We start from the raw sequence: 10,783 nt of genomic DNA, 5'->3' as shown, positions 1-10,783 counted from the left end.
ATATACAAAATGACAACAGCCACCAGACAGCAGAATGGCAAAACAGTGTAAAGGCATAGGAATTCTGATGGGCATGACAACTTCCTCCCTTTGCCTCCCCATACTTGTCACCCGCCCTTACACTGAGATTGCTCCCTGAAAAGCAATGATGCTGAAATCTGGTGTTATTGGATTGGTACAGTCCCATGCATTGTGCTAGCTAGCTGGTGATCTCTGTCAGTGCAGGGAAAGGAATCTCTGACTTCCCCCTCCCTTTCCCCCTCTCTCACTCTGCTCTGCAGAGAGAGAAAGCTCTGATCTCTAGTTGCATTCATTCTCATGAGTGTCTCAGAACAGCTACAAAGAACCAGCTTTTTATCCTGTGCTAATGAAACAAGATCCGAGAGGGATCTACCTGTCTGGTAATTGAACTTGTGAAGCAAAAAGCCCAGGAGTCTTGAAGTGAAGGTGGCTTGTGTGGGGACTGTAACCTTATGGAGACTGTGCGATGGGGCTGTTCATCATCCACTCTCCACTGTGTTTAACTTTTTTACAGGGGGATAAAGAGAAAATGTGCTGACAGCAATTGCCCAGCAGAAGCAGCTTCAAGCTGGTGAAGATGGAGAACAGCACAGGGGATGAACAGAACCAAACAGGGCTGCTGCCAAGCCAAGAGGTGATCAGTATTGACTACCAAGTAGTTACCATTCTCTTGGTCCTCCTCATCTGTGGACTAGGCATAGTGGGCAATATCATGGTGGTGCTGGTGGTCCTCAGGACCAAACACATGAGGACCCCCACTAACTGCTACCTGGTGAGTCTGGCTGTGGCTGATCTCATGGTGCTGGTGGCTGCAGGACTTCCCAACATCACCGAGAGCCTGTATGGATCCTGGGTCTATGGCTACGTGGGATGTCTCTGCATTACGTATCTCCAATACCTAGGCATCAATGCTTCTTCTTGTTCCATCACCGCCTTCACTGTTGAGAGATATATTGCCATCTGCCACCCAATCAAAGCCCAATTCCTATGTACTTTTTCAAGAGCCAAAAAGATCATTATTTTTGTCTGGGCTTTCACCTCCCTCTGGTTTTTCCTGCTAGATCTCAACACAGTTGTCTACAAAGATACCATCATTGTTTCTTGCGGCTACAAGGTGTCTAGAAGCTACTACTCCCCTATATATATGATGGACTTTGGTATATTTTATGTTGTGCCAATGATACTGGCCACTGTCCTCTATGGACTGATTGCCAGAATATTGTTCCTGAATCCCATCCCTTCAGATCCAAAAGAAAACCCTAAGACACGGAAAAACAACTCAACTCACCAAAACAAGACTATGAATTCCAAGATGACTAACAGGGGTTTCAGTAGCACTATTGCTTCTAGAAGGCAGGTAGGAAATGTATTTAAATATGATATTCACACACATGTACTCTCTTTAGATTTTAAAACAAATGAAAAAGTAGAGAGATTGGGTTACAATACATGAAAAATGTTAAAAATGTGCTTTCTCTCTTTTATTTAGATTAAGGCATACAAAACCCCCCCCTAAAATCTACCAGTTCAGGGCATGTGATTAGAGCATTTCATTAAATAAACTGAATTTATTCCAGTCTCTAGAAATGACTGCCTATTCCTACAGTCAAGTCTCTTATTACAACATGTCAAGAAACCAACTAGATACTGTCAAAATGAAATGTTAAGAAAAAACTACTTTTCACCATATTACAGCCTGCTAAGAAGTCAGACAAATACACTATGATTCCAGAGTTATTTTTGTGATCTGCATATAGGATACTAAACTGGAAGTCATGAGTCCTGTTTTAATCACTGCTCTGTTAATGAGTCACTATGTGACTAGAGAAGTTACTACTTTATGCGTCTCAGTTTCCCCTTCTATGACATAGAGATAAATATATACTTACTTTTGTAAAGATCGATAGATGGAAAATGCTATACAAATGTTAACGACTATTATTATTTTCATCTGTCAGATAATTAACAATAGGTAAATATTTTGAATGTATTTGATGCTTTACATTTGATTAATAGATTTGATCATATTCATTATAAATAGGTATATATGCTAAAATAGCACAGAGGTGTGTGTCCATACCAATCATCTTCATAATTATATACAATACTCAGCTCTCATGTACCATTTAGCACTTTTAGGTCCCAATCCTGAAAGTGCAGGGCACCTTAAATGCCCATTGATCTTTCAGGATCAGGCCCACATCATGCTTTATATTTTCATATTAATGCAGATACCCAATTCCTCCACACTGACCTGCTTTGATAAAAATTGTTTTCAGAAGCCTCATGCTTTTGAGTCTCAGTACTGACTAAAAAAGATGTTTCAGCAACCAACAGGTAGCATGATTTCTGTAGGTATTATACCTGAAGTGGTCATCTTTTTTGAAATGCTCAATGCATCTGCATCCTTATGGTGAGGGATAAGGCAACTAAACATGAGAATTTTGAGTCAGATTTTCATAGTTCTTTGTGTAGACTGTTGCTATTTAATGAGGCTAGTTGTTTTTCTTGCTGTGGGACTGACATTCACCCCACAAGTTAATTGAGCTGGTTAGCAAAGAACTAAACACGTACAGATCTAGACTTCCCAGGTAAAGACAAATACAAACTGTTCCTTCTATTTTGTTTTCTACATTTTCTACCTTTTATTTTGTAGCTTGTAATTGTTCACACATATCTGTTTGTGGTTGGTTATTTGGGTGAGAAGTGGTGGAGTTTGTTTCATCCATTAGTTAATATTATTTTTCTCTTCTTGACTAATTTTCAAGTTATCAGCACAAAGGATAGATCCATGTGCTTGTAAATGTGCGCTTTGTATTGCTTAGCATCCTTTCAAAACATTGAATCGTCTTTTTATTTAGCGCTGCAGACAATGGCTCTTGCCATGTTATAAAATTTAAATGACAATTTACAGCATATACAACCTATATTTTGTGTTTTATAAAGAGAGAAAGGGCTTTTCATGGAGACCATCAACTTCTTGGGTTATTGTAACTGCTTTTTCAGTAAATCTAGTGTTTGCAAGTAGTGCTGTATGTAGAGAGGAGACATGGTAGAGTGGCATTATTATTATTATTTGTAATATTATTTATATTATGGTAGCATCCACAATGTGCTTAGTGCTGCAAAATCCTATGGGAAAACAGTCCCTATCCCAAAGAGTTTACAGTCTAAATAAAGTCCAAGACACACCAAGGGAAAACTCCCACTGACATCAATGGGTGCTACACCTACATAACTGAGGGCAGAATTGAGCTCTAAGGGTCAGATTCTGTCCTCATGTATATCAGTATAGCCTCATTCTCTTTATTGGTGTTGCACTGAGGCAACAGAATAGAAATTGATCCCTGGGGTGCAAGCAGCAGGAAAAATGACTAAAAGTATGTGAAGTTAGGCAGCCTGCTCTCTGCTTTGGCCCTGAGTATGAGAGTTAGCCCAAGATAGAAACTGGCTGATAGAAAATGCAATGGAACAATTTACAAGGCAGCCTGGATTGCATGCACTTAGTTTGCATACTGGTCCAGATGGTCCTGGATGCTCTTTCATGCCTGGAACCAGCGGTAAAATGCAACACTAATGGAGGGGACAAACCAGGAATGGAGACGATTTGGCATGGGTGGTTATGTTTTTTTTTTTACCCTTTTTATGATGTAAAAAGAAGGCCTGAAATGTTTTTACATTAGAAAATCTAACATTTTTTTCAGGAACACTCTATGAATGACTGGAGAATCAAATATATCAAGCAAGCAAAACTGAATTATATGAGATGGGAAGCTATTGTTTTTTCTCCCCGATGGCTTAAAACTCATTGAATAGTGTTAATTTTAGTTAACACCTTTTTAACTAAAATGCCTCACAGACAGGAGGGAGAAAATATATTTGTTAAAGATTTAACACTCCAAAACATATAATTAAAAGTGTGGAGAAAGCCTCCAAGTCACATCTCTGCATCCTCCAAGGAGTTCTCCAGCAAAACTAGAGAAGACCAGATTTGATATTCCTGATAATTCTAAGGTAAAGAGAAGCCAAAAAAACCTCCTATTTTTGAAAAATTTTCAGGCCTTCTTTATACATTCCAAAGGAGGGAGAAAGGCACAAAACCATTTTTTTTTCTCTTTGGGCCATCTTTAAAGTATCTCCATTTGAAGAGCACTTTCATTTGACTATTAGGTAAAGCCCATCTCTGATAGACATTCATTTTTTGCTGCTCTTGTGTAGTTGCTTAAGATAAATTTTCAGTGCAATTATAAATACAGTTTAATAGAACTATTAAATATCTTCCTATATTAATATGGTTTGCCAAATTCTTCTCTTAGGACACATTCAAAGAGGATTAAGATACCACAAAATAAGGCCACTTTACTGCTGAATGAGAACATTCATACGGGGATTTAACACATTTCAACTAATCCACATTAATTTCACATTTTCAGGAGGGCTGTCAATTAATTGCAGTTAACTCAAGCAATTAAGTCAAAATAAATGAACTCAATTTAAAAAATAAATTGTGATTAATCACAGTTTTAATCGCACTGTTAAACAATAGTAGAATACCATTTATTTAAATATTTTTGGATGTTTTCTACATTTTCAAATATATTGATCTCAATTACAACACAGAATATAAAGTGTACAGGGCTCACTTTATATTATTATTTTTGATTACAAAGATTTGTACTATAAAAAGGATAAACAAAAGAAATAGTTTTTTCAATTCATCTCATACAAGTACTGTAGTGCAATCTCTTAACCGTGAAAGTGCAAGTTACATAGAAATTTTTTTTTTACATAACTGCACTCAAAATAATAAAATTTGTGACTGAACTCCTTGGGGGAGATTTGTATGTCTCCTGCTTTGTGGTTTTACCCGCATTCTGCCATATATTTCGTGTGATGGCAATCTCAGATGATGACCCAGCACCTGTTGTTTGTTTTAAGAACACTTTCTCAGCAGATTTGACAAAACGCAAAGAAGGTACCAATGTGAGATTTCTAAAGATAGCTACAGTACTCAACCCAAAGTTTAAGAATCTGAAATCCCTTCCAAAATCTGAGAGGGATGAGGTGTGGAACATGCTATCAGAAGCCTTAAAAGAGCAACACTCCAGTGCAAAAACTATAAAACCTGAACCACCAAGAAGGAAAATCAACTTTCTGTTGGTGTCAGATGATGAAAATGAATGTGCGTCAGTCCACGCCCGTCATCAGCATGGAAGCATGTCCTCTGGAATGGTGGTCAAAGCATGAAGGGGCATACGTAGGAATGCCAGTCGATACAGGGAGGAGACCTGCGGTGGAAGATGGTGCAAATTTGACATTTTCCCTTTTCAGAGCGGAATCACAGTTTGGCCTCAATCCTGCAAGGTTCTGAGCACTCTAACTCTGATCCAGCAAAGAATTTAAGCATGTGTTCAACTTTAAGCAAAGGCTTAGCGCCAATGATTTTTATAGATTTTATAAGATTCATCTGGTATCTAATGAAGGTGGTGATATTGATATCAGATGGGGTTTCATTAATACTTGGCAAAAGAAAATGGTGTAGCTAATCAGCTGAATCAATGTATTCCACATTTAGGTGAGCAATAAGGTGTGAGAAGATTTGGGCACAGCTAGTGCCTGGAGAAAGGTTCCAGTGATAATGGAAACTGTGACTTTAATGACAATTATTTATATAGTGTTCTGCAGTTCTCCTGTTATATAGACTAATTTTTTGGAGAAATTGAACAAGTCACCAAGAGTGAAGTCATATCACTTTGGAAGTAAGATGGCCATGCAGACTGTAAGTGCACTCAAGCACAATCTGAGCAGGAGAAAATGGAACAGAATGATCCCGTTGCACACTACTGCTTCAGGAAACCAATCAGTTCTCATTACCGTACTAAATGGCACTGTGAGTCAGAAAACAGAAGTGTCCAAATCACTCCAGATGATCCAGTTAAAGCTGTAAAGTTGACATGGAGTAAGATCAAGAAGTTTAAAAGACTGTGAGTGTCTTGGCAAATCTGCCTTTTGAAGCCAGATAGTTCAAAGTCTCATTTGCTTTACCGAGAATAAAAGGAGAGAAGTATAATGCAAATTCAGTGTTGAGATTCATTTCATTATTGTGTGATCATCCGGACACAAGCGTTCAAGAAAAGGAACTGAAATAGACATCAGCTTTTGATTTCTTTTTCTATTGCTATGCAGCATTGTAACCATGAATTTGAGGCTGAACCATTAATAGCAAATATAAAAAAATGTAAGTCCTCCTGGAGTATTTTAGGGACTATCTTGTTCCCCTGTGATGAATATAATGACTACAAATGTGTGATAGCCCAGAAGATCAAAGATGGGTCTTTGAAGATATTTTGATATATAAAGTGAAATCCTTTTGCCATTGAAGTTAATGGGAATTTAGCTACTAACTTCAGTGGGACCAAGATTTCACCCCGTGACTCTTCAAAGTACTATGCAATCCAATGTGATGTCACAGGTTGTGGATAAATATGCAGCTTTTTGAGCTTCCGGCGCAAACTGAGAATGAGGCTTCAGTCTCACAAACAACACCAAAAGAAAAAAAAGAAACAAATTAGAAGAAAGACATCTGCATCTTCTAGATGAAGAAGGGAATATTGAGTAAGAGAAGAGAGATTATATTACCTCAGTATTTGGCACTGGTACAACCATTGCTGGAATAGTGTGTCCAGTTTGGTGTCCACAGTTCAAGAAGGATGTTGATAAATTGGAGCGATTTTAGAGAAGAGGCATGATAATGATTAAAGGTAGAGTCAAGGTGCTCAATCTATTTAGCTTAATAAAGAGATGATTAAGGGACACTTGATCAGAGTCTAAAAGTACAGGGAATGAAAATTTGATAATAGAGGGCTCTTCAATCCAACAAACAAAGGTAAAATCAAATAGCGTATTCAGACTACAAATAAGGTACAAATTTTTAACAGTCAGCGTAATTAACCACTGGAACAATTTACCGACAGCTGTGGTATAGTCTCCATCACTGTATATTTTTAAATCAATACTAGACTTTTTTTTCCTAAAAGACATGCTCTATTTCAACCACAGCTATTGGACCTGAAACTGGAATTAATTTGGGAAATTCTGTGGCCAACTGTCATAATTAGGCCTATAAATTTACCATAATTGTGAGTTCAACTATAAAAAGTGAGTATAAGTTCATAAGATGTCACAATAACCCATAACAACAATCTTAAAGATATTGTGACATCTTATGAACTTATAAATATTGATAGAAAAATGTACAAAAGGGATACAGACTGAATAGTCTAAACAAAAAGGCCAACTGATAAAATTCAAGGACTGCGTTAAGTTCATGCCTGGTAAACAAGAACAGTGTGAGACTGAAAATCAGTGAACCAAAATTGGTATGTTGGATATTAGGGCTGAATGGTAGACAAAATAACGAGGATGGGCTATTCTGCCCATCACTCACTCTTGGGGTCCTTAAAGAGACAAATTGGCTACTGGAGCAAGCTTCACCATCAAGGCTTCCACCCCCAACATCTCCTGGGACCTTGAATCTTCTTCTTCCTAATCCTGAGAGATGTCCTGACCAGACCAGGCCAGAGAGAGGGAACCAGATGACATCACTGCCTCTACCAGCTCTGTCTGAATCCCAAACACAACCTGGAATGGAGACTTTGCCTCCCTCCCCTCTGATGTGTCTGTTTCCTTCCCTTCCTTATTTCTTCTCTTTCCTATCGCTCTTCTTTTTCCTTCTGTCTAACAAGAATCTGTCTTAGCCGACCAAGATTATTTTGCAACACTGCCATAAGCCTGTGACCAGAGAAGGGCAAATAAAGCAGTGCCCTAAATTGTAAAAGTTAAATTATAAGACTCTCAATTGGATACGTTATCACCAACACCCATAAGTAAAAAAACAACATTTATAAGTATATATAAATATTTACATCTGGAATATATGGGCTTCTAGCCAGATAGGAGAAAACATACCTCAGGCAATGAGACTGCATATTTTCTACATAATGAAAATCTGCTTACAAGGGGCAAGAAAAGTATACATCCTATTGCTTTAAACAAAGACACAAAAACAAAACAACTAAAACACAATATTAGTGTTAGTAGGAGAGTTATGGAAGTAACTTTCAGTCCTCCTGCAGAGTCAATAAAAATTCATATCCCACACGCCTACATCTCCACCCTAGGAGCAATTAAATTATATACTGTGAATATCTTGTATAGTCGTAGGAGCTGTAGAACCATTGTCTTATTTCCACAACTACCCTGAGAAAGGGTATCAAGTGTAACAGCATCAATGAGCAGGGAAAGGGAAAATTAATTAATTTGTCAGCAAGATGCAACTGCATTATTTCAACAAGAGACGGCAACATACAAAGAAGCACTTTAAAAGAAGACATTCCTAGTTCACTAGAAAGAGTCCCCACCCTACCCACTTCCTGCATACACAGTGGCCATAATTCTATACTGATTTACACTCCGTGATGCCCCACTGAAATCAATGGGGTAGTGCCGCTATGTTTCCAGTATACTCACCATCACCAAAAGGTTCACCTTGACTATTAATAAGTTTCTCAGACTTTTTTAAATGCATAACTTGGAGATTATGGGGTGAAAGGCACTAAATATTGTACATATAAAACTGTTAATGTATTAGCTACATTCGGAATAGTGGGACTCATTTCATTAAGAACTCATTGTTTTGTTTTTACTGCCCTCATTTTTCACTTTTATTTTTTATTGGCTTTACTTCAATTTTTGGGGGATCCCTCAAGGGAGAGTTTTTCATTGCCTTTCTTTTTAAGCAAACTTACTTAAGTAATAAAATCTTAAATGACAGACACACCATATTATCTGTGGGTGAACACTTTTCAGAAAACAATCACTCCACATCTGACCTCTCACTCCTCATCCTCAAAGGAAATCTGCACAACACCTTCAAAAGGTGAGCCTGGGAATTTATATTCGTAACATTGCTAGATACTACAAATCAAGGACTCAATAAAGGCACTGAATTTATGGCTCATTACAATCAGTAACCTACTAACCGTTTTTTGTCCTACAACTGTGAGGTATTAACTGCCCAGTTCACCTTAAAAGGTCTTTTGCAACATGTGTTAACTCCTTTGCTTAACAATCTGTTTCACCTTGTATTTAGCTCTGACAGCCTGGATATGTCTGCACTTCAATAAAACACCCGCTCTTGGCCCACATCAGCTGACTCGGGTTGTGGAGCTATAAAATTGCCGTGTAGACGTTTGGGCTCATGCTGAGCCATCCAGGGTCCCAAAGCATGGGTGTTTTATTGCAGTGTAGACATACCCTCTGAGTACATTTTCTAGACCCGAGGAAGAGCTCTATGTAAGCTCAGAAGTGTCTCTCTTTCACCAACAGAAGTTGGTCCTATAAAAGATATTACCTCACCCACCTTGTCTGTTTAAGTGAAATAAGTGAGTTTTTCTAAGTTTATTAGGTTCTAAGGGTAACCCACAATTTCCCTGGCAATTTTTAGGCAATCATTAAGAGTTTCAGAATCATTTGGTTGGAACTTATGTCTGAATTAATTGTTTTTATTAGAAACAAATCTAAATCAGACTTCTTTGTATTAAATTTGGTGGTCTGCTATTATGCAACAGTAGGCATTAAAGTAGGTAGGTTGGTTTCAGTTACAATACGTCACAAACGATCAGTGCTAAAAGTAGGTGCTCCATAGCATTGAGGGGAGGATGGGAGTGCCTTTCTTTCCAAGGGATAGACACTTGTTTCTAACTATGGTAGTTGCAAAGACTCAGAACTGAAATAATATGTTTAATGGGGATTAGTTCAATATTCATTGAATAATATGGATGTTAGCCATAAGGAATCATCCATATTTTATGAAAGTTCAGGGGAGTTTGGATCCATGAATTTGGGTCAGCCCATTATAGTGGTAAGGAGATAGGGACAAGTTGCAAAATTCTAACCAAGAGCCAGACATTGATCAGAACATCACCAAATTCAGGGTTTTTCACATATAGAGTTTTAGGTTGGGCCCATCACTAACATATAATACCGATTTTACATGCACATCCCTACAAAGCACTGAGTACTGATTTTCTACTTTTTCACTGTATATCTTTATGTTTTCCATAGGTTACCAAGATGCTGGCTGTGGTTGTGATCCTGTTTGCATTTTTATGGATGCCCTATAGGACACTGGTTGTTGTAAACTCCTTTCTCTCCAACCCTTTCCAAGAAAATTGGTTCCTATTATTTTGTAGAATCTGCATTTATCTAAATAGTGCCATCAACCCCGTGATTTACAATCTCATGTCCCAGAAATTCAGAGCGTCCTTCAAGAAACTCTGCAATTGCCAGCAGAAACAGTCAGAGAAACCTGCCAGTTACAGTGTGGCCCTAAACTACAGTGTCATCAAGGAGTCTGATCACTTCAGCACTGAACTAGAAGACATTACTGTCACCAATACCTATCTGTCCTCTACAAAAGTGTCCTTTGATGATACCTGTTTATCCTCTGAGGTAACATTTAGCAGAAATTAATACATTGTGTATATTTAGTATATAAGGAACCAGATCACAAAAACCCTCATCTGGTGTAAATCAGCACAACTCCATTTATTTCAATGGAGCTACACTAATTTATACCAGCTGAGTATCTGGGCCCAAAAAATTTCTGTGAAGATATACAAGGAGAGTTGAAAACACATTTGCACCTGCAGACAGCAGAAAGATAGAATACTTTACCCTAGTCCATTAGCAGAAAGTATTC

The 10,783-nt window shown here is 37.9% G+C and overlaps 1 protein-coding gene across 1 annotated transcript; it reads left to right on the top strand.

Moving 5' to 3' along the window:
- The first annotated feature begins 598 nt into the window (after nt 1-598).
- Nucleotides 599-10,554, top strand: TRHR (thyrotropin releasing hormone receptor). The gene is made up of 2 exons (XM_065399730.1): nt 599-1,378; nt 10,147-10,554. The coding sequence occupies exons 1-2, from the start codon at nt 599-601 to the stop codon at nt 10,552-10,554; spliced, it is 1,188 nt and encodes a 395-aa protein (XP_065255802.1).
- Nucleotides 10,555-10,783: the final 229 nt, after the last annotated feature.

The sequence above is a fragment of the Emys orbicularis genome, chromosome 2 (genome assembly GCF_028017835.1).
Source record: "Emys orbicularis isolate rEmyOrb1 chromosome 2, rEmyOrb1.hap1, whole genome shotgun sequence".
NCBI classification, from domain to species: domain Eukaryota; kingdom Metazoa; phylum Chordata; order Testudines; family Emydidae; genus Emys; species Emys orbicularis.
This window is presented reverse-complemented; position numbering and strand designations above follow the sequence as displayed.

What these genes read in the sequence shown, in the direction of transcription:
- TRHR (XM_065399730.1), top strand. Translation starts at nt 599, where the DNA reads ATGGAGAACAGCACAGGGGATGAACAGAACCAAACAGGGCTGCTGCCA. An exon ending in CTATTGCTTCTAGAAGGCAG is followed by an intron (nt 1,379 to 10,146) that starts GTAGGAAATGTA and finishes TGTTTTCCATAG; the next exon opens with GTTACCAAGATGCTGGCTGT.